The sequence below is a fragment of the Toxotes jaculatrix genome, chromosome 18 (assembly GCF_017976425.1).
Source record: "Toxotes jaculatrix isolate fToxJac2 chromosome 18, fToxJac2.pri, whole genome shotgun sequence".
Taxonomy (NCBI): Eukaryota; Metazoa; Chordata; class Actinopteri; family Toxotidae; genus Toxotes; species Toxotes jaculatrix.
In genome coordinates, this window is record NC_054411.1 from 16,315,693 (window position 1) to 16,340,397 (window position 24,705).

Below are 24,705 nucleotides of genomic sequence, written 5' to 3' on the forward strand. Positions count from 1 at the left end.
AGAGGTGACATGAGGCCCCACTGCTGCCTCTAAATGTGTGTTCAGCTTTTTTTTTTTTTTTTTTTTTAAATGTTGAGAGCAGAATCCAAACAGATCTCACTTACAGATTGATCCCAAGTCTTTTGACTGCAGGTAAACATACAGTACAGTACAGTCCTTGTGAGTGATGAATGTAGTCAGAATGAAAGTGTTTGTGATGTTGGTTTCCGGCTGTGACTGCTAACCCAAATCCCTTCCAACCACCTCACACACTCAATAATTAACGTAACACTTTTCTGTCCATCTTTCCGCTGAGCATGTAGTGCTTCAGTTAAAGGCAAAGGTTGAATTAATTTATTCTGTTGATGTAACATTAACTTAGTAATACTGAAAAAGTGAAATTCATTGCCTTATACTTTGCCTCTTGGTAACAGCATATCATACTCAAGCATCTTTATTTAAAGTGCTATCAAATGATAGGTTTGATACTATGTGATTGAAAAGCTGGATGTTTATCATGAAGCTGAATATATTAAACCAGGAAATAATATACCAGAAAGGAAAGAATGTTGTAAATAGAGTTAAACTAAACACTGAGAAACACTCATGAAGACAACCACAATGGCACTGCTTGGTATAGTGCTTTGTTTTAATATTTTTGTGGTTTAACATTTTAATTTTCATATATTCTTCTGTTGTATTTCTGTTGTATACTTTTTAATTTGTATATTGGTAATTTCTCATCTTTTGATGCTATATTGGTTTATGTTGGTATTGAAAAGGAAATAATAAAAAAGGAAATTGCATTTTTTTCCCATGTTGTCGTTCGCCAGCTTCCACTTCTTAGGCCTGTGGGAGCACCATCATCACACAACAATGTGTAATATTTTGTGGAACTGAAATTGTTCCAATATTGTGAAGTACACTTTAGAAGTAGGTCGGAATGACCAGAAAAATAGGAACTGCTGTTTCTTTCGCCTCAACATTGTTCCTGAAAAAGAGAGAATTCAGTACAGCTAATTTCTAGTTATTAGTAGTGTTTACAAATTAAAGTATTAAGCAGCGAATACAGTTTAGAACACCCACGTAAGAAAACGTGTAAAGCTATATTTATCTACAAAGTGGTAAATGCTTATTTATTTAAGCAAGTATGATTGACATTATACTTGGGGGCGGGGGTTCCCCAGCAGCTAGCCAGTCACAGTAACTTCCGCTGAGAGCTAAGCTAAGAGCATCATAACGGTGCAGCCTGCAGTTGTGTTAGTTGAGCTTAAGTTTAGATTCGTCGCTACCAAAAACATGCCTTGGTGTGATATTTGACTTTTCAACAAGCGTATAATAAAGCGATAGTTTCTTCTCTCAGTCCTTGTTCTAATTTAACGTTGGCTTTTGAGTGCGTCCAATACAGTTAGCTACAGTTTTTTTTCAAGCAAGGCCTGAAACGGCAACGAAAAGCGAAAGCCAGGTAACTTCTTCGAGATAACAAGGTCCACTGATCTGACAGTGACATTAAACAGGTGCTTTATCACCCGGAAGAGCGTTTGTCCTCAAAATGAGAGGCTCGTATGGAGACAGAGATAGAGACCGTGGCCGTGACAGAGGGTAAGCAGCGAAGTCAACGCAGTCAGTTAGCATGTGAGCTAATTGCTACCGCAAGGCGTTAGTTGTCAGTATATATAAGTGTTTTGATGTGTTTGTTGCTATTAACAGTGATACCATCAACACTATAACACACCTAAACTTAGCTATTCAATGTGCGTATCATTATATTGTAGCAGTCCTCGTTTCGGGTCCAGCAGAGGTGGTCCACCACCGGGAAAAAAGTTTGGGAACCCCGGGGACCGTTTACGAAAGAAGAGGTGGGACCTGGATGAGCTTCCCAAATTTGAGAAGAACTTCTATAATGAACATTCTGAAGTGCAGCGAATGAGCCAGGTATTCCTGCAGTATCACAGTCACACCTCCTGGTTCAGCTACATGAAACAAACCTTTGTTATGGTCAAGAAAAAAGAGGCTAGTGTAATTTTCAGATTTGTAATGCAGCTCTGATTGTTAGTCTGTGAAGCCTGGTTAGGTTTACACACTCAGTTGTTGTCTTGTGTTTTCAGTATGATGTTGACGAGTATCGCAGGAAGAAGGAAATCACTGTTCGAGGTTCAGGCTGCCCAAAGCCTGTCACCAGCTTCCATCAGGCACAGTTTCCCCGTAAGCACGTGCATATTGTGCATGAGAATCTGCACATGCAAAACTGTGCAACAGTGACATACACTGCCACAAGAACTACATTAAATCTGCTGGTTGCTTACAGAAATAAGCAGAGGGTGTTTCTTTCCTGCCTGTCCATATAGAATACGTAATGGATGTACTGATGCAGCAGAACTTCAAGGAGCCCACAGCCATTCAGGCACAAGGTTTCCCCCTTGCCCTCAGCGGGAGAGACATGGTGGGCATTGCTCAGACTGGCTCTGGGAAGACCTTATCGGTGAGATGCATTGCCTCCTCTGCTCCTGCACATGCAAAGATGAAAACATAACGTACTGACCTCTCTCCTTTTTCTTTCTTCAGTATCTCCTGCCTGCAATTGTGCACATCAACCATCAGCCCTACTTGGAACGTGGCGATGGACCCATTGTACGTAAAGAGAAACCACATTCACTGAGTATTCTGCTTTGGGATGTCAGAGCTAACAAGAATGATATTAAAAGTTCTCTTAACACAACAATTAAGTGTGTATACTATAAACAGTGTATTCTTATGGCATTACATTTGTGCCTTTTAGTGCTTGGTTCTGGCCCCCACGAGAGAACTGGCGCAGCAGGTCCAGCAGGTGGCATATGACTATGGAAAGTCATCCCGGATCAAAAGCACTTGTGTGTATGGAGGAGCTCCTAAGGGACCCCAAATCCGAGACCTGGAGAGAGGTGAGGAGTGTCTGCTGTTTGGATTAACGCTAATGCTGCTTTGAGTCACATAACTAATTATTCTGTTTATCTCTCCCAGGCGTTGAGATCTGCATTGCCACGCCAGGGCGTTTGATTGACTTCCTTGAAGCTGGAAAGACCAACCTGCGACGCTGTACATACCTCGTTCTAGATGAAGCTGACCGCATGCTGGACATGGGTTTTGAACCACAGATTCGCAAAATTGTGGACCAGATTAGGGTAAAGCCAATAATTTTTTAATAGAATATTAGTGTATGTATTTTAGCAGCAGAGAAATAACTGCATTAACAGCTTATGCATTATATTTTTGTGTGTTTTTATTAAATGAAGCAGTAATGTTAGTGTCTGTCACATGTTGTTTATTTGATGTGCTCTTTGCCCAGCCTGACAGACAAACCCTGATGTGGAGCGCCACCTGGCCTAAAGAGGTTCGCCAGCTGGCCGAAGACTTCCTGAAGGACTATGTCCAAATCAATGTCGGAGCGCTGGAACTCAGCGCCAACCACAACATCCTTCAGATAGTTGATGTCTGTATGGAGAGTGAGAAGGACCACAAGTAAGAGGTTTTTCACTTAGCAGATCTTTCTTTTCCTGGCTTGGTTAATTACAGTTTGGTTTGTGTTGTTTACAGCCCTCTTCCTGTGTAGTATTTCTTTCTTAACTCTTCATACTCTTTCCCTGTTTGTTGCATCTCTTTCCTGCCCTTCTTTATCCTCAAGTTAATGATTGTAGCACCTTTTTTTTGAAGTGATAAACGAGGCGAACGTCTATATGTATAACTTGAAATTAGTGTGTATCTGCTATTTACTTTTTGGTTTTATCTCCACAGGTTGATCCAGCTGATGGAGGAGATTATGGCTGAGAAAGAGAACAAGACCATCATCTTTGTGGAGACCAAGAAACGATGTGACGACCTCACACGCCGAATGAGACGCGACGGGTGAGTACACCCTGTGCAGTTGTTATCATGTATGATCGTGTTCACCGTGTCCTGTAGCTCACTTAGAGCTCTGTGTGAGAGGGCAGATGGAGAACATCCTTTCTAGGATAAAGAAAGCATTGTTAAATCTGTCAAAGGCACGGTGATATCGACTGGTTAAAACGATATGGTTATATCTCACAGGTTGCCATTTGTTTTTTTTTGTTTTTTTTTTGTTTTTTGTTTTTTTTTGTCTAGGTGGCCAGCAATGTGCATTCATGGCGACAAGAGCCAGCCAGAGAGAGACTGGGTGTTGTCAGGTACAACAAACACACCGACATTTTGACTGACATCACAACAGTGACTTTACTGTATTGTTCTCTTTTCTTTGATGTTGTCTCTTCGCTCTCGACCATTTTCTGTTCTTTGTCTCGTGTCGCAGAGTTCCGTAGCGGCAAAGCTCCCATCCTCATCGCTACCGACGTGGCCTCGCGCGGTTTGGGTATGTCCTGTGTGCTCAAGTACAGAGCAAACCATTTCCTCAGCATAACAGCACACTGATGTGGTACACAGACAAGACCGTGTAATATGTAGAATAATTTGAACAGAGATTAGTATATTAATCACTGCATGTTTATATACAGTAGAGTTAAGATCAAAAGTCAGCCACAGACACATACAGATTTGCTTTTCTTTCAAAGCATACATGATGCTTCTCAGATAAAGAATGTATCTAAGAGGCATATCATATTTTAAGCGGGATTTCCTGTGAAGATTTAAGCCACTTTGCTCTGTTAAGTAATCCTGAGTGAAACACACTGAAAATAGGAATGATGTTGAATGAAGTGTGAAGATGTAAGGGGTGAGGCTAGTGAAGTAGCCCCTTACAGGATGGCAATCAACCTTTAACCTAATTCTGTGTTCATTTGTTTTCTTTTCATTTTGTTTTTTGTTTTGTTTTTTTTTGTGTTTTTTTGTTTGTTTCCAAGTCTCTTCCGGCAACTAGAAGCACACAGGCCCACGGGAGCCTGCAGCCGGACCTAGGCATGACAAATCGAAAGCTGACTTGGGGAGAGAGACGGCCTGATTAATCATTCCCAGACACAGCCATCTCTGCTGAAAACCTAGAACAGTGCCCACAAACAAAACTCTTCCCCCCTTCCAGGACACTGGCTCCCTGGACGACAGAGGGGGGGAGGCAAGCGCGGGATGCTGCTGGGCTTCCAAATTTGATCCTAGGGTCGGGGGCGGCGGTCAGGTGAGAGGGCGAAGAGGGGGGTGTGGAGCAGGGTGGGCTCCCCTTGGCCATGCCATCATCACAGTGACGCACCACGCCTTTTCCTGATTAGATTAACTCAGATTCACCCAGTGACTTTTGACCAGTTTTCAGTATCTGTATTTATTCTGATGGGATATGGATTAAGAAAACTTTGCTGCACAGTCCTTGAGGAGATACATTTCCATTCCCAACACCAAACTTTGGACAACAATTTTTTTTTAAAACTAGATTAGTCCTGCAGATATTACTCTTAAATAAATGATACTTAACTTTTGTGAAGCTGAGATACGGTGGTGTGTTACCAGAAGACAGAGAAACAGACAACTGCCAGGAAGTGAGGGTGGAAAGCAGCCAAAGCCGGGCATGGACGGCTGTGCTGGAGGCTCCCCTCTGAACTGCCCCCTGATGCCAGCCCCTGACAACCCCCCCCCACCACTGGCTGTGCCGGCCGGCCTCTCCCTCTGCGGACGTCATGTCTGGTCCTGGCTGGCAGGAGTCCTGGCCTGGAGGAGCCACCTCTCTATAATCAGTTACCCTCTCTTTCACTCTTGTTCCTTTCTGTCCTTTCTTTCGCTCTCTGGGTTTCTCTGCCTCTCTCTCACATCATTTCTGCTTTTCCTTCTGTCATTTTCTGTCCTGGTCATCATTTCTCCCCCTCTTTTGCTCATTTCTTAAATGTTTCCTTCTTTCTCTCATCTCTTCTCTCTACCTCTTTCCACCACCCTTCCCCTTCAACCCCCTATTATCTTCTTCTTGTTTTCTTTTGACCATTTCTGACCCCTGTCCTTTTTGTCCTTTGCCCCCCCTTTCCCCAAATCCACCTTATGTCCTTCTTTTCTTTGTATACATTATACCAGATCACCAGTTATGTCTGTAAATAACCTTCCAACTCTTGATGACTTGCTAAACTCCCCCCCTCCACATAAGGATTAGCACAAACTTTCAGGACTCAAATTCCCTAGCAGAGCCCGCATTCAGATCCCTCTTACAGAAAACTTCCACACCTCTCCTCCTTAGCGTCTGTTTCTTGTTACTAAACTTGAAAAGCTGGGCTCTATGATACCACTGCCTTTGGAAGTGACCTGGGAGGCATTTGGAACAAGACAGCCCATAAGAAAGTCTGCCACTCCACCGCCCCTCATCTTGACTAGAAATGACTTGTTCCAGACACACACTGATGTAAGAAACGGCAGATTAAGGATTTAAGATCCTTGAAGTTTACATGAAATAATCCAGTAAAGGCCTCTTCACACATCACCTTGTACTACAAACAGCATATCCCAGCAGTACTGTCTCCAGGTCATTAAAAGGCTGGGGGACACGAAGAGGCACAAATAAGACTAGAGTAGGACCGCATCCCAGCACAGTCCGGCTGGAACTCAGACCCAGACAGTTTCCAGCTTTGGGAGTGTTGTGGAGGAGTGGCGAGGTGGGAGAAGGGACTGCTTTTGTCCTGTGCGCTCTCCTCCTACCCCTGCAGACCTCCCAGGACTGGTGATGAGTAGGGGGACAGAGGGGTAACTTTGTAAGTAAAGTCATCACTAAATCTCTGAGACAGGGTAAGTACTGTACCTCAACACCCCCCACCACCACCACCCCCCTTTCCCCCGTTTTCTCCCCCGCCAGCCTTCGTCATTATGCTTCCAAAACAAGACTTTGTTTTTCTGTAATCAGCAGTGTTTTCTGAGCCCTTTGTCAACTGTAATGAGAAACAGACCTCTAATTTGTTTTGAACAGATTCTTTTCCTAACCACAATTAACTTTCTCAGTTGATCCTCTTGGACCATTACTCAGCAGTCGCTTCAGACTGCTGAATCTGTCTTTTACATAAGAGTCACCTGTTGAGGTTTAAGTTCAGGGTCACTTGCTTCTCAAAAATCAGTTTCTCCCTTTCTTTAAATTTCACTTAATGCTGTCTAAGTTCTTCAGCAAACCTCTTTAACTTTTTCATCATTCAGTTGATTTGTAGCTTTGGCTGCACATAACCTATTTGCATGTGTGCAAGTACTTAATCGTTAAACCAGATTATTGAGCCCTGTTTTGTAATTGGCCTGGTAAGTAAATTCATTTTCTAATTGTAGATTTTACAAATAGTCAGCTAACTTGACAGGTAAGTGATGCTCTCAGAGGATGATGGGTGTCTTGCAGGTATTGTCTGTCTCAATGTTCCCACGTTTCAAAAGCACAAAACTTCAAATTCACAACCAGTGTTAGTTCTGTTCTGACTTCTGTTTTTATCTTTTCCGTCCCTGTAACTGATCCCATCACATCATCCCTTCCCAACCCTACTACTGCCGCCTCAAATGTCGATGAAAGATGTGGAGGATGTCAAGTTTGTCATCAATTATGACTATCCCAGCTCGTCGGAGGACTACATCCATCGCATCGGTCGTACGGCCCGCAGCACCAACAAAGGCACTGCCTACACCTTCTTCACTCCGGGGAACCTCCGACAGGCCCGCGAGCTGATCCGGGTGCTGGAGGAGGCCCGACAGGCCATCAATCCCAAACTGCTGCAGCTGGTTGACACTGGACGTGGAGGAGGCGGAGGAGGTGAGGGACACGTCCTGCTGGATTAGATAACTATGGACTTTACATGCAGCTTTGACTTTATAAATTTATCCCAGTGTCTCTAATATGACGTTATTGTGAAAGATGGGATAAAAAGGAGCTTTGTCCCATAAACACATAGTTGTTTGTCTGAATGGGCCATTTTGCAGATTGATGGAAACTCACTTACCTTTTCTGTTTGTCCACTCTCTCTCTCGCCATTTCTAGGTGGCCGTCCCCGTTTCCGAGGCAGCTCCAATTCCAATAATCCCAACCTGATGTACCAGGACGAGTGTGATCGGCGAATGCGCTCTGTGGGCGGGGGCGGCGGTTCCAAAGACAGCCGCGGCGGCAGCGGCAACTACAGTCGTGACAGTCGAGATAGCCGCGGTGGAAGCAGCCGGGACGGGGACCGCTCCTCCTCCTCTTCCTCCTCCTACAGAGATCGCAGTGGCAGGGACGGAGGACGCAGCTATAGTTCCAGCTCCAACTCGTATGACCAGTACCAGAATAACGGCGGCGGCCAGTACAGTAGCACCAGGGGCGCCTCTGGTTCAGGGGGCGGTGGAGTGGCCCCGCCGCCATCAGCGGTTCCACAGCCTCTGATGGCTCAGCAGTTCAACCCTCCGCAGCCCATGATGGGCCTGATGGGGCACTCACCATTCCAGTTTGCTCCTCCACCACCACCGCCTCCTCCCTCAGGCAGAAAGTAATGTAATCTGTGCACCACAGTCACACACAGCACAACACACAGCACACCCACTCACACAGGCAGTTTCAAAGCTAGTCAGATTTGTCTTGATTAGAAGGATGTAGTCCTTGGCACTGCAACACATCAGTGCACTGTGCTTTAAAGTTCCTTATTTCTTCAGCATCAATATGGTTTTAAAACATCTAGACTGGTTCCCAGATTGGTTATTAAGTGGTCAACCATTAAGTGGTTTTGACTTTTTCCTTTAAAGTCAAGTCATTCAGCATTAGTCATTTAGTTTGACAGAAGTTTGTCTTTGTCACTTTGTTATAATTGTCTTGAAAAAAAAAATCTCTTTTATACAAACATGGTGTTTTTGTATTGTGAGCCTCTTTATGTGAGCTGGCACAGAGGATTTATATAGTATCTGATTTTCCCTCTAGGTGTATCCAAGGTAGGTGCTGAAGTTCATTCTTGTATATAAACTTGTTTCTGTTTTAGGTTCAATATCTTTATTTTTGGATTTGAAGCTTTGTAAGTGACAAGATCAGTTTGAATTACTGAAGGATGGGGGATGGGGACCCTGATGTGTCTTGAGCAAAAGGGTGAAAAGATTTATATATTTTTTTCCATAATGGGATTTTTTTTTTTGAACACTTGCTTTGAATTTTCTCTTGATGATTTCATGACACAGATTATTAATTTAGGCCTTATAGAGGCAACTCTGCAGGGGCTTGTGCAGCCATGGCACCAGTCCAAGCAACACGCATGTAAAATAGCAAAAAGTTTGTGTACTAACAGATATCCTGAGTCCTGCCCCAGGTTACCTTATTCAGTCTATCACCAGGGTAATTAAGTCTTTGCTGCAGTGATAACTGGTATTTTCCTAGATAATAGTGAGTCCCTTTTTACAGTTTGTTTTTCACGTTTAATAAAGCTCCTCAACGTATCATTGTGTACTGTTTAAATCCTCAATGCTGAAATCGTGGAGGTGGACAGCAGCTTTGGGTACTGTACTGTGGACTGTTCATGTGGTGGGAGTAGAAGCTGTTCCCTGCAACACAAACGAACATGCCTTCAGGTCACCAAGAAAAAAACTTTATTACCCATTTGGAATATTTTACCAGTGTTATTCTCTTGCACATAGCACAAGTCAAATGTACACAACAGAACTGCCATCATTGGTATTTACAAAGCAGTCGTATTGGAGATTAGTGCAGTGGAATGTGATTGAGAGCCTGTGGGGGAGGAAGAGGTGTTCAGAGTAGCTGACATGCATCGCAGACCGTAGAAACAAGTTGGACATGTTTGAGACGGACGCCGGGCTCGAGAGCACCCGTGTGCCGCTCAGTTTGCATATGCTCAAGTTTTTGATAATCAATTTTACCCAATAACTGCTAAAATATTCACTTAAATCACAAGCTAAAGAAAAGATCTGTCAAAATTTAACTTTCATCCTACAGAAAATGCTTTGAATATATTAAGGATTTAAGGTTATAATGTAGCTGATGTGTATCTGAAACTGGAGACCTAATATGACTGACATGTAACAGATGAGGAAAAACAAATCCATCCAAATGCACTAAACTTTAAATAAAAGTTAGAACTGCAAAATAGGCACATATGGCAGATAATACACAACTCTGATGTTACAGTAAATTTTGTTCTTTACGTAAGATGAGTAAAAGACAGGGAAACTACTACGAGAAAAAATTCACTGTGCAAATCAGAAAGTGGACTCAGTCACTGCGAAAGAAACAAGTGATATTCACTCAACACACGATGAATAGACGCCACAAAAAAAGTTGATTACGTATAGCTCTGTTTTGCAAACTAAGATGAGCTGCGTTTATGTAATGTTTATGTTCTTTCCCTCCTGCTGTGCTGGAGTTTGTGAGCATTGTGTCTCATGTTGGCAGAGCATGCAGAGGTGAAGGTAAATGCAACTGATGATGGATTTAAATTGATTTGTGCCCTAGCTGAGGATTAACAAAAAAAAAAAAAAAAGAAAAGAAAAATCAGGCACACCAAATGAGCAAATACCCACACATTTGTTATTGTTTTCTTCCTTCGTAGCATTGCTTGTTAAAACAAAAAAAAAAAAAAAAAGATGACAAGACTGCAACAACTTTGGGGAAGCAGTTGCAGGTTTGTTTTAAAGCAGCCACATACAGCAGACTAGACGTGACTCATTTAGAGCAAAGCATACGCACGTTACACTGACTGAGCATGAGCCTAATCCCAGGAAAACAATCAATACCAATCAAAGAAAGTACAATGTGATTACAAAGGAAAACAGGCTTATGCAGACTGTTGATTCGGGGAGTTGGTTTAGAAGGAAGCGGAGTCTGAAAGTAGAGTCTGTCTGGTAGTGTTGGTTGTGTTTAAATGCTATAGGTTCCCCCACGTCTCCGGAGAAGGAAACTGTTCTAGACTGCCGCTCTCACTGTGCTCCTGCTCTCCCATGGTGAAGGTTAATCTGTACTGGAGCTGCACTTTCTCCTAAAGTGCACACACAGGATAGAAGAGGTGGACAGGTACATGGTTAAACTTCCAGAGACCACTGGCTGGATGTGCAACCCCTGTACTAAGTTCATTGTTGTAAGTTAGAAAAACGTATCAGTGAGATGCAACCGTGGTAACTACAGACTTATCACAGCCATTACATTGTGTGTGATTTCCACAGTTTACTTGACCAGAGGCAGAAAACAGAACATTTTGTTTTTTCTCCTTTCATTTTGTAATTTAGATTGTACGTCATTTAATTTCTTCTTCTCAGCTGTGGATTGAAAAACTGTCACAGACAGAAAAGAGTCTGCAGAGTGGCGTGTCTTTTAAGGGATCATTTCCTTTCAGGGATTCCATTTCTTGCTGTGGGTGTCAGCTGATTCAAAGTGCCGTGAAAGTAATTTAACATTTAAAACAGACATTCTGACTCTGGTTACAGTCATGGATAGTCCCGTTTGAGCAGTTTAAGCCTGGAGTGTGATTTTCACACATTGTAGATATTAATAGTAGCTTTATGGTTTATTTTAAAGGGGACCACCTGTGTCCATAGTTTAAAATCTTGACCTACCTTGTTTGGGTTTGCCAGCAGCAGGATCTGTGTGACAGCAGCAGGAGGAAGGATGGGGTTGAAAGCTGGGAGCTCTGTTCCTGATGGGGGCTGCAGCTTCACTGCCATAGACTACAGTTCAAATGAAAACAAACAATATTCTCTCTTTACTGAGATGGTAAATTAGTCTTGGTGGTTTAATAATAATGTGTTTACAATATGAACTGTGCCTATATTCAGAGATCAAAAGCAGTGGGTGACATAAGTGACCTAATATACTGTATCTAACAGGAGACAAAGGCCTTCAGCTTTCTCTCTGCTGACCTTTGGAGCTGTAGTCTCGAAGTTTATGTCGGTGACGGGGACAGGGGCCGAGGACAGCATGGAGATGATCACCACCAGCACATCAGGACGAGACGGAGGCGAGTCTCGAGCAAAGTGAAAGAGAACCCGCAGGCTGTGCCCGTCAAACACAGTCACAGGTAACATACTGCCTGTAAAAAGAAAGAGCAGAAAGATGGAGAGAGCGAGAGAGAGAAAGAAGAAGAGCGTTTGATAAATCTGTACAAATGCACTTCCAGGTGGGCCGAGGCACAACGCTACTGAGTAACCTCAGTTTACTTACTGGGCTTAATGGATTCTAGCGGTACAAAAACATCAGTCAGGGTGACTTCAGCAGCAGGAGCCTCTGTGTGGGTCGGGGACATATCCAGCAACGTAGCTCCAAGGCTGGTCTGAGAGTTGAGCAGAGGTGCAGGGTGTTCAGAAGCAAAGGCTGGGATGGGGTTTGGGCCAACGTTGGCCCCAGACTTGCTCTGTAGATCTCTCAGAGTTGGTTTGGACTGCTGCTTGTCCCTAAAAGCAGAAGAATTTATAACTCCTCTCTATGTGCTTGTGCTCACTCTATGTGTGATTAATAATGCTGATGGTGATACTGTATTTTTAGTAGCTGAGTTTAAAGGTATAGCAATTTCAAAAATCCCTTTTACCAATTTAAATTTTTTTTTTCCCATTGCTTCCCTTACTTCCCCCAAAGAATATCAAAGCAAATCTTAAGGCCGTTCCCCATAGTTTTTAAACAGTATTGTGACAGTCTTGGAATAGTGTTAATTAAATACCATTTGACCTGCAGGCCCTCTGGAGGCAGGGACTGCTGCAGCAGCGTCTTCCCCAGCAGGTCTAGCTCGTCCAGGGCCGAGTTCCCGGGGGTGGATCCCGATGAAAGGGGCTGAGAGTGGGAGGGTGGGTCTGGACTCAGGAGGAGACTGGGTGCTGCAGGGATGTCTGCGTCTATGCTGTCAGAGGACTGCAAGTAGAAAGTGAGTGTGTGATCTGGAGCAGTTTTAAGAGCACATGTGCTAATGAGGACGTGTGTGTTTTGCAAATGACATTAATGTCACGCATTCAAACTGTCACTGGACCATCACAGCTATATTTATTAATAGTTGCATTCTCCCTCCGCTCACCTGGAAGGAGTCCCAGGCTGTGGAGTCCTCAGGCTGTGAGGGAGGGTTGGAGGTGTGTGTTCCCTCACTTAAACCTGTTGGATGCACAAATTAGTTTTGCTTTTAATTTGATTAACAGGCTGCAAAAAAAGGGTGTGTGCCGTCTGTTACCGAGTGACATGAGCTCGTCGTCAAGGAGACTTATCCCCATCTCTTGTGAGGGGGCGTTGAGGCTGTCTGTCGGAGTGGGAAATTCTGGGAAGGATGGAGGTGACTGGGGTGATGTGTCCAATCCTGACAGATCGAGCAGTGCCGTCCCTCCTCCTCCTGTGAGAAATGGATTCAAGCGGGTTCATTTCAACGCTGAAGTGCTCAAAACAAAAACAAATTACTATCAAATCAGTACACCTTTTCTTGCATTAAATCGTTTTGTAGACTGCTAATTGTTAAAACCAATTCCTGTGGCACTCTCTCATGTTTTTTTCTTTGTGCGCTCCAATGCTTCACCCACCTGTTTGTTTCTGTGTGTTTAATGTGTTGTTGCCGTTTACGATCTCCCCCTTCACCTGCTGTTTGTAGAGGTTGATGACGTGAGTCAGGCTGTCGTTGGCCTGCAGGATCTCCGCTGTGGAAAGACACAAGAAAATGCTCAGTATTGTTTTCATAGTGCTGATATCCGTCAAAAAAAACGTCTGTTAAAGAAACGTAAGCTGGTGGATCAGAATACAAAAATATATCTAAACATAAAGTTTAGATGACTACCTGTATTTTTCAATATTTTACAGTGGACTGATATTTAATGACGGATGAATGAAAGGAAGCCTCACCCAGAGCCTCGTCGTTGTCCTCTGTATCACTTGCCAGTCTGAACAGTGTAGGTCTCATTTTCTCACAGCGCTGGTACAGGTCCTGACCACACAGCACATACGCCAAATTAAATGCTTAAAGTTCAGGTTTCTGATTTACAGCTCAGGCTCGCCTTCTTATTTAAAAAAAAAAAAAAAAAAAAAAAAAAACGTCTGTGTTTCAGATCACCTGTATGAGTTCAGCGTTGCTCTGGTTGCTAGAAGTGCTGTCATAGTCCTGCAGAAGCTGAGTCAGCAGAGTGACGCTCTCCTTCACCTCCTGAATGGCGTTCACACGCTTTGACACTTTCTCTGCTCGCCTCTGATCCTAAGACAGGCAAGAGACAAGTTCACAAATGGCATACGTAGCAGGGTGTGACACGTCAACAACACGTGCACTTGTATGACAAGATCATAAACGAACCAAGCAGCAGAAACGCACAGCAGAAGCACAAAAACACAGCCAAACGCATGAATGCAGAAGTACAGCAAGGTCAGACAGAGGCCATTAGAAAAGTCCAGGGATACGAGCAAAGACCAGCTCCTATTACCCCTTAAATCAGGACAAATTTACTCTGAACTCCTGCTGAATCACTCTGCCAGTGACACACAAAACCCCTCAGGGCAGCCAACCCATTTCCTCATTCAGTTAATGTTCCTGCCATGAGTGCGGCGCTCTGATATTTTACTCCTTTTCTTAAAATCACACACACAAGAAGCAGCACGGGGAAGTGGTGGTGTAGTTAAAATATAACTGAAAAGTGCAATTTATAAAAGGAAGAGGAAAGAGGTTTACCTCTTGGACCATTTCCTTGATGAGTTTGTTGGCGGCTTTCAAGTCCTCAGGGTGCGAGCTATTCAACAGGCGAGACAGCATCTGACAAAGCAGACAGCCATAGTTCACATGGTGAAATGTGAGAGAACAGTCTTTATAAATCCCGCAGGGGAGACGAGGAGGCACAACCAGGACCACTATAACTATCACTGTTATACGAAAATATTTTTTTAAGCTTACTTTTGACTTCTCCTCATCCTCAAAAATGGCATTCTTGGGTCTGGGTGGAGGAAGGTTCAGTAATTTGTCAGGTGGTAGCTCTGGATCTTGTTTAATGATACCTGATTTACAAACACAATATGAACAAGACATAGTTAAATGTGATCAATGATTGTGATTATCACAGCTTTAGAAGTTACAGTAGTCATTCATTTAAAATCAGACAGCCTCTCACCTTGTTTTTTCAGCATCTGATAGGCATCTGAGATCTTGGCCTCATCAGGTAACCCCAGCGTCCAGCTATAGATCAGCTCCAAAACCTTCTTTTTAACTGGCTCTGGTGACCGTGAGCCCAGGTACTGAGTGGGAGATTGAGGACAACAATGGTGATTTACACACACACATACACAGAGGCATGTAAAAAAACAAACAATATAGACGCACACAGAGAGTCATTTGGAAACTCTTACCTTTGGAGAGACTACTTTGATGAGTTCATTAAGAAAACGGAATTTGCCCACTTCACTGTGAAATCTTTTCCCACAGTTTTTCATACACGTCTCCAGAACCTTGTGATGAAAACACAATGCAGAAACGTAGACAAACAATCAAGGTAAGTTTACATTTAGCAGTAAACATAGTGTCCTACATAGTACTGATTGAAGGTTGGATGAATATAATTTTTTGGGACCCCATAGAAAGTTCTTGGATAAGATCTGCCAACTGTTTTAATCTTATTGCACTAAAATATCTTTGAATCTAACTATTTTTCAGGTACAGTCTGTAGAATCTTAGCAGCATACAAAGATCTGAACTCACCAGCAGGGCTTGCATGGCTTCCCACTCCTGTGGTGACTGGATCTTGTGGGCTAGGAGCCTGGTGGCCAACTGAGGTCTGTAACACAAGTTACAAACAATTCTGAATGTCTAGACCACTGCATACAGCAGTGGATGGAAAGTATGCTGCAATAGTTCTGAGCAAGATATCCATATTAATAATTTGCTTTTTTAAAATCACTGTAATCATACTGTGATTAATTTCCCTTTCCCTGGTCTTCAGTTGTAACATGTAAGCAGTCAATTGAATACACGTGTTAATCTACACTCACAGTTCAGTTTTGTTAGAAATTTGAATATTTTCATTAGTTACAAATTCAGAAGGGAAAACAGCCAATATCAGACTTAAATTTGAATCAGCAACAATCAGGCCATAATTAAGCAACAAGGCAGAAACTATGTCCCGGCCCTGGGGCCTCATCTTACCCTTCCAAATCATTGTTGAGCTGGTCACAGAAGGCATGGATACTGCTCCAGTCTGTGTCTCTGTTGAGTGGGTTTGTGGCTCTGTCTGAAATGTTAGTGAATGGGATGTCACACAACTAAAACAAAACGAATACAGTCTATTTATAGGCAAGATATTAGAAACACAACAAAAGCACAAACTACAGCCTCCAAAATGACCACGTATGCAGCAGTTTCAAGAAAAACATTACTATCTTCATTGAGGTATGATTTATTCTACAAGTGTTGTGCTATTATTTCTAATTCTCAGTTTTTCTGTATATGACCAGTTTAGGTAGGAATAACTACAATATAATACACTAGCAACTGAGTACATTTTGCAATTCTCTCTTTTAGATTAAAAATGAATGATAGCTTCAATGTTCATATCCAAAGTATTTATTTATTATAGATAGCAATGCTGAGTCAAAAATGTCTCGATTTTTAACTCACAAAACTTGAACTAACCACACAAGAAAGTCAACGGAGGCCTACAGGCTTCCCGAGAGACTGCATGATTTAAAATTCATTAATTCTGTGCCACATAACCCCAGCATGATCACCGTGCACAGGAACACACAGGACAGGTGCTAACAGTGTAACGTTAGCTAGCTTGTATCGGTAGTCGCACTGTGTCACAGTCTTCGTCTCGAACTTTCTTACGAGGCCATAGCTTTGCATAATTATCATCTACCCGCTGCGACTAAATAACGGGATCCCCATGATCTTGTCGCCCACTGCCTGCTTGAGCTATCGAGCCGTAAAACTACAGCTGCGCCTGGCTGTGCTGTGTCTTGACAGCTGCCAAGCACAGCAGCTCCGGAGCTAGGTTAGCATCCTGGATGTGACGGCAGGGTCCAAGTCCCCTCTACTGGGACACGCGCTGCTGTGGTGAGCTGTCATTTCATTAAAAACAACTCACGAATAATAATTTATGAGTGTCTGAGTCTCCAGGCAAAACTGGCTCGGTAAAATAAGTTTAAAATACTCACTAATACGAGACTCCAAACTCTCCGCATCGGGCGGCGCAGCCATCACTGCGAGATTTATGTGGTGCGTCGGTCTCGCGAGGGACTCAGGGGCACGTAGAGGCAGAGGAGACGCAGAAGTCGAGTGGATAGAAAGGACATTCAAAAATCAAAAGAAAATGGGTTTAAAATATATCTCTATAATTCCGCAATTCTGCCTTATTTGCATACCTCAAGTATTATTGAAATATATACGTTAATTAAAGTTAACTCTTCCTGGGGTGATGAATGATCACGACAACAACGATTACATCCTCTAAATGAACGTCTTTACCACAGTCGCCATAATATTCGTTCTTATTATTTTGTGAGTTTCATATGTCAAATCAACATCAACAACATCAGTGAAAACATCATCAAATACTACATTTTAGCCACAAATGAGATTATAAAATGTAAGTTTTTACGGAAATGAGCATTCTAGCTCATAAATTTCTATTATCAGAGAGCTGCGTGAAGCGAGAAAAACAGAACCGTACCGGAAGTAAAATTCTTTCCAGATTAAAGTAGGTAATTTGGTCGATGTAGCCACCGACATAAATTAATAAATTATTGGCAAAGTACATTTACTTTAGTTTTAGCCGCAAACATGTCCATTTTTTTCTCGACTCGAAATGGTGATGCTATATTTTGCGAATTAGTGGTTTATTCTACTTGCTTCACCGGAAGTGCTTTTTTTAAAGCTTTAATGATGACTAACAATTTTTTCCTGAAATAACTAATGTATATGTTGTCCAACCAGTACAAAATAGCGTTGTAGCCCACAAAAAAACAAAATATGCTCACAAAACAAAATAATAAATAAATAAAATGAATACATAAATGCATTTCTTTTTACATCAAGAAGTGATCTGTTCCTTGGCCAAAAAGGGGGACTGGGAATAAGGTTGTTATTAAGCTGTAATGCGTTTACGTTTTGATCATATGTTTATCTGTTATGCAGTGAAGACAAAAAAGTCAGTCAAATCTGCTTGTAACCAGAAACCTCCCTTTCCTAATTATAGAGAAGCAGCAGCTCTGTGTCTCCCTCCAGCGGCAGCTATTGTGCATCTCAGCGAGTGTGGACCACAACAAGGAGCACTGCTGCACGTAACGGGATTTGATTGAAATGTGCAGCCCCTCTAACAAGTAAATCTGAAGTCCTGGAAGCGCTGCAGATGTTTGGACGACACTTCAGCACATTCAGAAGCTCGCTGTGGGGCGGAAAGTGACCTTGAGTCGCCGTGACTGAGGGGAACCGCTTGAGACTTCAGTTGTGACTGGAAACATTGAAGTAATGTAAAGTCGCATAATGTGCGGATACCTTTGATTTTATCTGACAGAGAAACATTAACAGTGGAAACAGAGCAACTTCCTTCCGGCTGCTTCACCAACTCGATGCACAGGTTTTAGCCGCAGGTTTTCTGCAACCAAAACAGTAGTTGCAAGGGAAGTTGACGCTCGTTTTCCTGTTTTTCTTTTCTTTTCTTTGTCCGTTTGATCTCCTCTAAGTTAGAAAGTGTTATGTCCACCCAGCGCTCATGTCTGATCTCACACAAGATATGGTATCACCGAGGGCTTTGCGAGAGTGGTGCCGCGTCTCATGCGCTAATTACCCCAATGTGGAAATAAAGAACATGTCAACCTCGTTCAGAGATGGACTGGCATTTTGTGCCATCATCCACAAACACCGACCTGACTTGATGTAAGTAGGCCAGTAGCCTCACAGAGCTGCCACATTATTTTCTTATTAGCCTAATCTGCAGGTATGTTGCATGGTTTGTTGTAAACTATCTATCTATCTATCTATCTATCTATCTATTTATTTATTTATTTATTTATTTATTTAGGTGGGGGGGGATCCTGTCCTGAGATTCAGTTGTCTTCTTGACTGTGACTGCTCCAGTCTGACTAACGTGCTGTCTAATCTGGAGCAGAGCAGGACCTGTACAGTCTGTCCCCTAATCTGTACTCCTTAATCTCTCTCTCTCTCTGTCTCTCTCTGTCCCTCCTCAGCCTTTTCTTGTCTCATTAAATGGGATTAGTTGGTTTGTTTTTACCTTTTACAAACAACAGTTGAACTGGCATCATCTCATCTGATCTTGAACTGCATTGTGCTTCCTGTCTGTGGAGTCTCTGGTTAACCATCATTCATCAAGAAGCAACTGTTCGTCCTGTTTGTCTGTCTGTTAGCGATTTTGTCTTTTCATCACTTTTTAATCGGTCTCTCCATTTTCCTCACCTGGCTCCAGAGATTTTAGCTCCCTCTCCAAAGAGAATGTTTATCAAAATAACAAACTGGTGAGTGGTTTCCACCTTTGTCATGCAATGCATGCATGTCTCTTTCAACTCTGTGTTTGATATTTATCTATGGTTACTAACAGAAAAGACTACAAAGTATTTTTAGAGACCTTGATTCTCTGCTTTTGTTTCCTGAACTGTAGGCGTTTGAGGTTGCAGAAGCAAAGCTGGGCATCCCTGCGTTGCTGGACCCAAAGGAAATGGTTCTCACCAAGGTGCCTGATTGTTTGAGTGTCATCACCTACCTCTCCCAGTACTATCACTTCTTCAGCAGGAGGTCTTATGGTGTGTGTGGTGTTTTATATCCCTTTATAAGATGCTTGTTTTTATAATCACTTGCAGCCAAGTCGCCAATCAGAGGTTTATGGTCTGCCTCAAAGCCACTTTATCAAGGCACATGATTGATGCATTTAAGATCACAGACAGATTCCCACAAGATTATATCTGTGATGTTCTGAGCTCTTTACATACACGCTGCTCCTCCAGTCTCTCCAGCTGCATGTCTTTTCTTGACTTTGCAACAGGTCCGGCCAGTTTGAGGTCACCGCACGTCACTGTCTTAAACAATCTCACAAAGAGTAAAACACCCGATGCTCTGAAACCGCTGAAGGTAATCGCTCTTCCTTTTAATGCACATATACTCCCAGTGTAAACACGCAGGCCTGTTTTTGTATTGCTCATTGTCATCTCAGCTGCTGGCTTAACAGTCTAAGCTTCCAGTTTCTCTTCTCTTTTCAGAGCTCGACTCATCTGGAAACTGGTAAAAATCATTTGTCCAACACAAGACCACGAACAGTGTGTTCTTTGTGTTTCAAGCCTGTCCACCTTATACAGAGACATGTAATTGACGGAAAGATCTACCATCGCAGCTGTTTCAGGTAACAGCACAGCTCACAAGGTAACAGCGGCTTATTTTTCTGCTTCTGCTAGTGTTTGGATCCAGATACTTCCAGACAGTCTAGACCTGTTCCAGACGGACTGCAGTGCACACATGAGAATGCGTCTCTAATGCATTTCAAGTGACCACTTGTGACCATGTTTGGTTATTCCTGAGGGAATCTTTCTGTGCTCAGCTACACAGTGAGAGAAAATAATGTTTTTTGTTTGGTATTATTTTCTTTAGGTTATTTGTTTAAATTTTTTTGTGAGTTATTTAGACATCAGTGCAGGTCCCTTATGCGATTACCTCTGGTATGGTCATGGTCATTTTTTCTGTGTTAAAGATAGTTTCACAGCAACACATTTGTTTCTGTTTTTCAGGTGCAAAGTATGCCACAGCACACTTTTACCAGAGTCTTACACACAAGGAAGCGATGCTGGTTCCTTGATCTGCAGTCACCATGTAGCAGACGGTAAAAGTACTCGTGTTGACCTCAGTCACCAAATTGGATCAACTGAGAATCATCACAAATGTCAGTTTCAGGCAGGTTATTTTTCTTTTGGCGGACTTAGTATCACCAGTGTCCCTCATTACACTAAGAAAACAGAGTCACAGGACAGACTGGTTTGTAAAACACCAGACATGGACGGGAAAGAAAGGCAGGAGAGTAGCAGAGAGGTGAAAGGCAGAGAAAACAGAGACTCGACTGTCGGACCAAAGAGCACGGTAAAGAATCCAGCACCCCTACCCAGTGCTACAGACAGGACAGCCGAACAGCCCCCTGAGCTCCCGTCGCCGTGTCTACAAGTGACAGAGGGAAGTAGTCAGCCCGTTCCAGCACCCAGGCGAATGTTAGATTCGTCTGCCGTCCCTGTTCCTGCTCCCAGGACCAAAACTTCCCAGACAACAAACAGCTCCACTGCTGCAGGTGAACAGGCACTATGGTATTTAACTGTTTTTGTTTTCAGTACTGTCTATATGTATGTGGTAAGCTCATGTTCATCTCTTTCACGAAAGAGTGAAAAAAGTTAGTGAAGCCATTTTTGTTTTTCTCTCTTTCTCTGTGCAGGCAGTAAATCTCCACTCAGTTCATCTCACATGTAAGTGCACAGAGAGAGTCTGTTTGATGCTTCCCACCCAGCTCTCTTCTGTTTTTCACTTATATCATTGTTTTCACTTATATCACTATATCAGCAATATTGAATATAAGACATCTCTTTTTATACTTATTTAACCTTTTAATATATATGCAAATTGAGAAAAAAATTTAAAATTAATCTAAATACAACAAACAGCATATTACACATCAAATTAAAGGAGCTTTAGAAAATAGTGTGACATACCACATTAATGATAATAGGAGATGGTGAATGATTGCCTCTGAAGCCCTTCCTCACTTTTGGAGTCACCTTTAAAACCACCACTTGTCTTTCCCCTTTCAGCACCAGCCCAACCACTGGTAGCCCTAGAGTGAAAACCAACCATCCGTGGATGGGCATCATCCATCCCGGACCGTGGACACAGCTGCCTCCCGCTCCAGCACCATTACCCACTCCTCGATCCAAATCTGTCTCTAACCTGCAGGGTCCCTGGTACAGACCCAAAGTGCCCCCTCCCAATCCATTTGGAGAGGACGTGGATGAGGGCACTCAGGAGGAGGCTGTAAAACCTGAGTCTTCAGACCCATCTCAGTCCTTAGTGGACTCTGGTCATCCAGAGAATGGTGGCAGTCTGACACAAACAGGCATCTCCATTTGTTCAGGTGATGCTGAAAATACTGTCATTAAGTCTGATGACAATAACCTAAACCTACTGGATAAACCCATTCAGCCAGAGACTTCAGATTTCAAAGAGGCTGGTGGAGCTGCAACACCTGACCCAGCAGAGGAAGTGGAGGCTTTCAGTGAACTAGCTGGAAACGCAAGTCAAAACAAAAATGGAGAAGCAGCAGCAGGGTCACATGTTGGTTCAGGTGACGCACAGAGTCACTGCTTCCCCAGGAGTCTCTCTGTCCCAGTCTTCACACCTCTCCACTCTCACACAGAGGCAAATGAATCTGTCACATCAAGCCAAAGTAAGGTATGACCAGAGTTCAAGGCTAGTGAGTAATAACCAGATCTAATATGAGCATGTTCTTGTGGTCTGTGAACTGCAGTCACAGACATCACAAGCTTAAAAACATCTACAATTTTCAGTTTTCTTTCTGTTTTTTTTTAGCCGGCCTGCAAAGAGAATCCTTTTGATCGAAAACCTCCAATGCCCAAATCAAAGACCTTCCAGGTCACCCCATCTACACGGGCCCCTGCCCCTGGACATGGATTCCCACTCATCAAGAGAAAGGTACAGCAGCTGGCTTAATGCCTCAAAAGGCAGCTAACAATAATTATAACTCAATAAATGTTTATACTAATGATTGTTTTTATTGTTCTGAATACATATCGACTCATTGCTGCCCAAAAAGAAAAAATCTGAATGACTTTTAGGTTTACCTCCATCACCTTCACCTTTAAGATAAGAATTAGATGCATTATTCAGTTAATAAGTTTTGTCCACACTGATTATTACAGTTAAAATAATCACACGTGGTGTAAATTCACACATGGTGTTGCAGAAGTTGTGCACAGTGATTTCAGAATGATAAATTCCTGAGTTTTAATCTTGTATGTTGCTGACAGGTGCAGACAGACCAGCAATTTTCTGTAGAAGACCTGCAGACAGAGATGGGAGAACTGGATAAACATCTGGAGGCACTGGAACAAAGAGGACTGGAGCTGGAAAGGAATCTGAGAGACTGTAAGAATGGTAAGCCAGATTATTTACTGGCACAGAATCATACTTATTGTGATGCAGTGTGCATAAATACTAAAATTGTATTAGGGATGTTTATGTCTCTGCTTTCATGGTCCATCTTTTTTATTTCAGCTCAAGAGGAGGAACGAATGCTAATGGACTGGTTCTCTCTTATCCATGAGAGACATGTTCTGTTGCGCAGAGATACAGAGCTGGTTTATTTGTAAGTTAACCAGACGGGGGTTTATTCCTGAAAGAGTTTACCTGAGCATTACAAAGGGAAGTTTAATGATTTTTATGTTTTGTGCCTTTTCCCCAGGATGAAGCAGCAGAAGTTAGAGGAGAGGCAGGCCGATGTGGAATATGAGCTCCGATGTCTCCTTAATAAACCTGGTCCGTATAATATTATTTAAATATTTATCTAAATAACCAGAGTTATCACTGCAGGAGAACTCTGTAAAGATTGATCTATCCATGAACAAGGGACATATATAATTTTATCATTAATAGCTCCAACATTTCAAGTTTGATCCCTAAGCATTGCATTTTACTGATTTTACTAATGTTAAAGGGCTTTACACACATGATAAATATAACATGGTGATGGAAACTAACAAGGTGTAGCAGACAAAAAAAGCGAAGCAAAGAATTGTTCAGCTTCTTTTTGTATAAGGAGAAATCTGAAACCTGACTGCGTATGGTCTCGTGAATGTGATGCAGTGCAAAGGAGTGCTCTGTTTTCGTTAAATGTTACACTCTGTTGTCTGTACGTTCAGAGAGCGACTGGAGTCAGGAGGATCAAGGTCGAGAGCAGCAGCTGATGCAAGAGCTTGTCATCATCATCGAACAGAGGAACCAGATCATCAGCAGCTTGGATGAAGACAGACAGAGGTGCAAAAGAAAAAATAAGCAAAACATGGTACCTTCACATTCATAGGTTTTTATATTGTAATGCTGAAATTAAACTTTGTTTTTCTAATCAGGGAAAGAGAGGAAGATGGACTTTGGGAAGCTTCAATAAAGGACAAAGGTGAGAATATGTCCCCCTTTTTCATGTTGTGATTCTGAATCCTGTTCATGTCTTAATGTCTCTCCTCTCTTCTTATGAAGAAGGCAGAGCAAATTGTGCCTTGGATTCTCTGAAACACATTAATGCTCTACACTCATTCTGGCCTACTAAAACGTTTCAAAATCATGATCCATGTTCTGCTGCACTTAATTCTGCTGTTTCTCCTCAGAGTTCCAGAAAGAGGGACTAAAAGAGCTAAAGAAGTCAAAAGGAAAGTTCAAGCCCGCTAAATTTTTTAAGATGCTGAGCCATAAAGCAGAGAGAACCAAAGACTCTAAAAAGAGTTGACGTGCTGTTGTGACTGCAGAACTTTTGTACAGATAAAAAGCTCTTACAGACAACAAATTCATTTATACCTTTAGTTGATAAAAGTGTTTTGTCTTTTACCACAGTGTAAACAGGATGAAATATAATTTCCTCTGTGCAAATGACAGTGTTATCTGTACATTTTCTATTCCATGATTCTTGTTCATCTACTATATATGCAACCAGTATTTATGTTCCTTTATATTATTTCATACTTAGATTAGCTGAAGTATGCAATAAATATTTATTTGGGGAAGTTTCATGTCTTGTTTATGGAGAACAATTGTATGTTTTATGATTAATCAACTTTTATTTCATCAGTTTTTTTGAGATGCTATTTATGTACTATGCTGAAAGTAGTGAAAAGGGTGT

At 42.4% G+C, this 24,705-nt stretch overlaps 3 protein-coding genes across 7 annotated transcripts; 2 read left to right on the forward strand and 1 right to left on the reverse strand.

Moving 5' to 3' along the window:
* The first annotated feature begins 1,204 nt into the window (after positions 1-1,204).
* LOC121198088 (probable ATP-dependent RNA helicase DDX17) lies at positions 1,205-10,392 on the forward strand. The gene is made up of 13 exons (XM_041061947.1): positions 1,205-1,581; positions 1,758-1,914; positions 2,088-2,184; positions 2,328-2,461; positions 2,545-2,610; positions 2,759-2,900; positions 2,980-3,140; positions 3,305-3,477; positions 3,751-3,861; positions 4,099-4,160; positions 4,283-4,342; positions 7,436-7,672; positions 7,898-10,392. The coding sequence occupies exons 1-13, from the start codon at positions 1,532-1,534 to the stop codon at positions 8,380-8,382; spliced, it is 1,935 nt and encodes a 644-aa protein (XP_040917881.1). The 5' UTR covers positions 1,205-1,531; the 3' UTR covers positions 8,383-10,392.
* Positions 9,437-17,319, reverse strand: LOC121198084 (ADP-ribosylation factor-binding protein GGA1-like). The gene is made up of 17 exons (XM_041061942.1): positions 16,973-17,319; positions 15,963-16,047; positions 15,519-15,594; positions 15,170-15,268; positions 14,935-15,058; positions 14,721-14,821; positions 14,502-14,582; positions 13,896-14,033; positions 13,688-13,769; positions 13,372-13,485; positions 13,032-13,187; positions 12,882-12,955; positions 12,534-12,721; positions 12,041-12,270; positions 11,740-11,909; positions 11,437-11,547; positions 9,437-10,862 (listed from the first exon to the last, which is right to left on the reverse strand). Exons 1-17 carry the CDS (start codon positions 17,013-17,015, stop codon positions 10,752-10,754), a joined length of 1,983 nt encoding a protein of 660 aa, XP_040917876.1. The 5' UTR covers positions 17,016-17,319; the 3' UTR covers positions 9,437-10,751.
* Positions 11,882-24,696, forward strand: LOC121198082 (MICAL-like protein 1). Of its 5 annotated transcripts, none has more exons than XM_041061937.1 (19): positions 11,882-11,897; positions 14,948-15,055; positions 15,246-15,312; positions 15,474-15,592; positions 18,013-18,692; positions 19,240-19,288; positions 19,432-19,573; positions 19,813-19,898; positions 20,027-20,166; positions 20,549-21,096; positions 21,238-21,268; positions 21,611-22,247; positions 22,386-22,508; positions 22,844-22,970; positions 23,091-23,181; positions 23,278-23,351; positions 23,735-23,849; positions 23,942-23,988; positions 24,197-24,696. In XM_041061937.1, exons 5-19 carry the CDS (start codon positions 18,529-18,531, stop codon positions 24,313-24,315), a joined length of 2,493 nt encoding a protein of 830 aa, XP_040917871.1. In that variant the 5' UTR covers positions 11,882-11,897; positions 14,948-15,055; positions 15,246-15,312; positions 15,474-15,592; positions 18,013-18,528; the 3' UTR covers positions 24,316-24,696. The 5 variants fall into 5 exon arrangements, with proteins under 5 accessions (XP_040917871.1, XP_040917873.1, XP_040917874.1 ...); XM_041061939.1 differs by lacking the exon at positions 11,882-11,897 and having other exon boundaries at positions 14,933-15,055; positions 18,013-18,281; positions 18,504-18,692; XM_041061940.1 differs by lacking the exon at positions 11,882-11,897 and having other exon boundaries at positions 14,933-15,055; positions 22,844-22,961.
* The last annotated feature ends 9 nt before the right edge of the window (positions 24,697-24,705 follow it).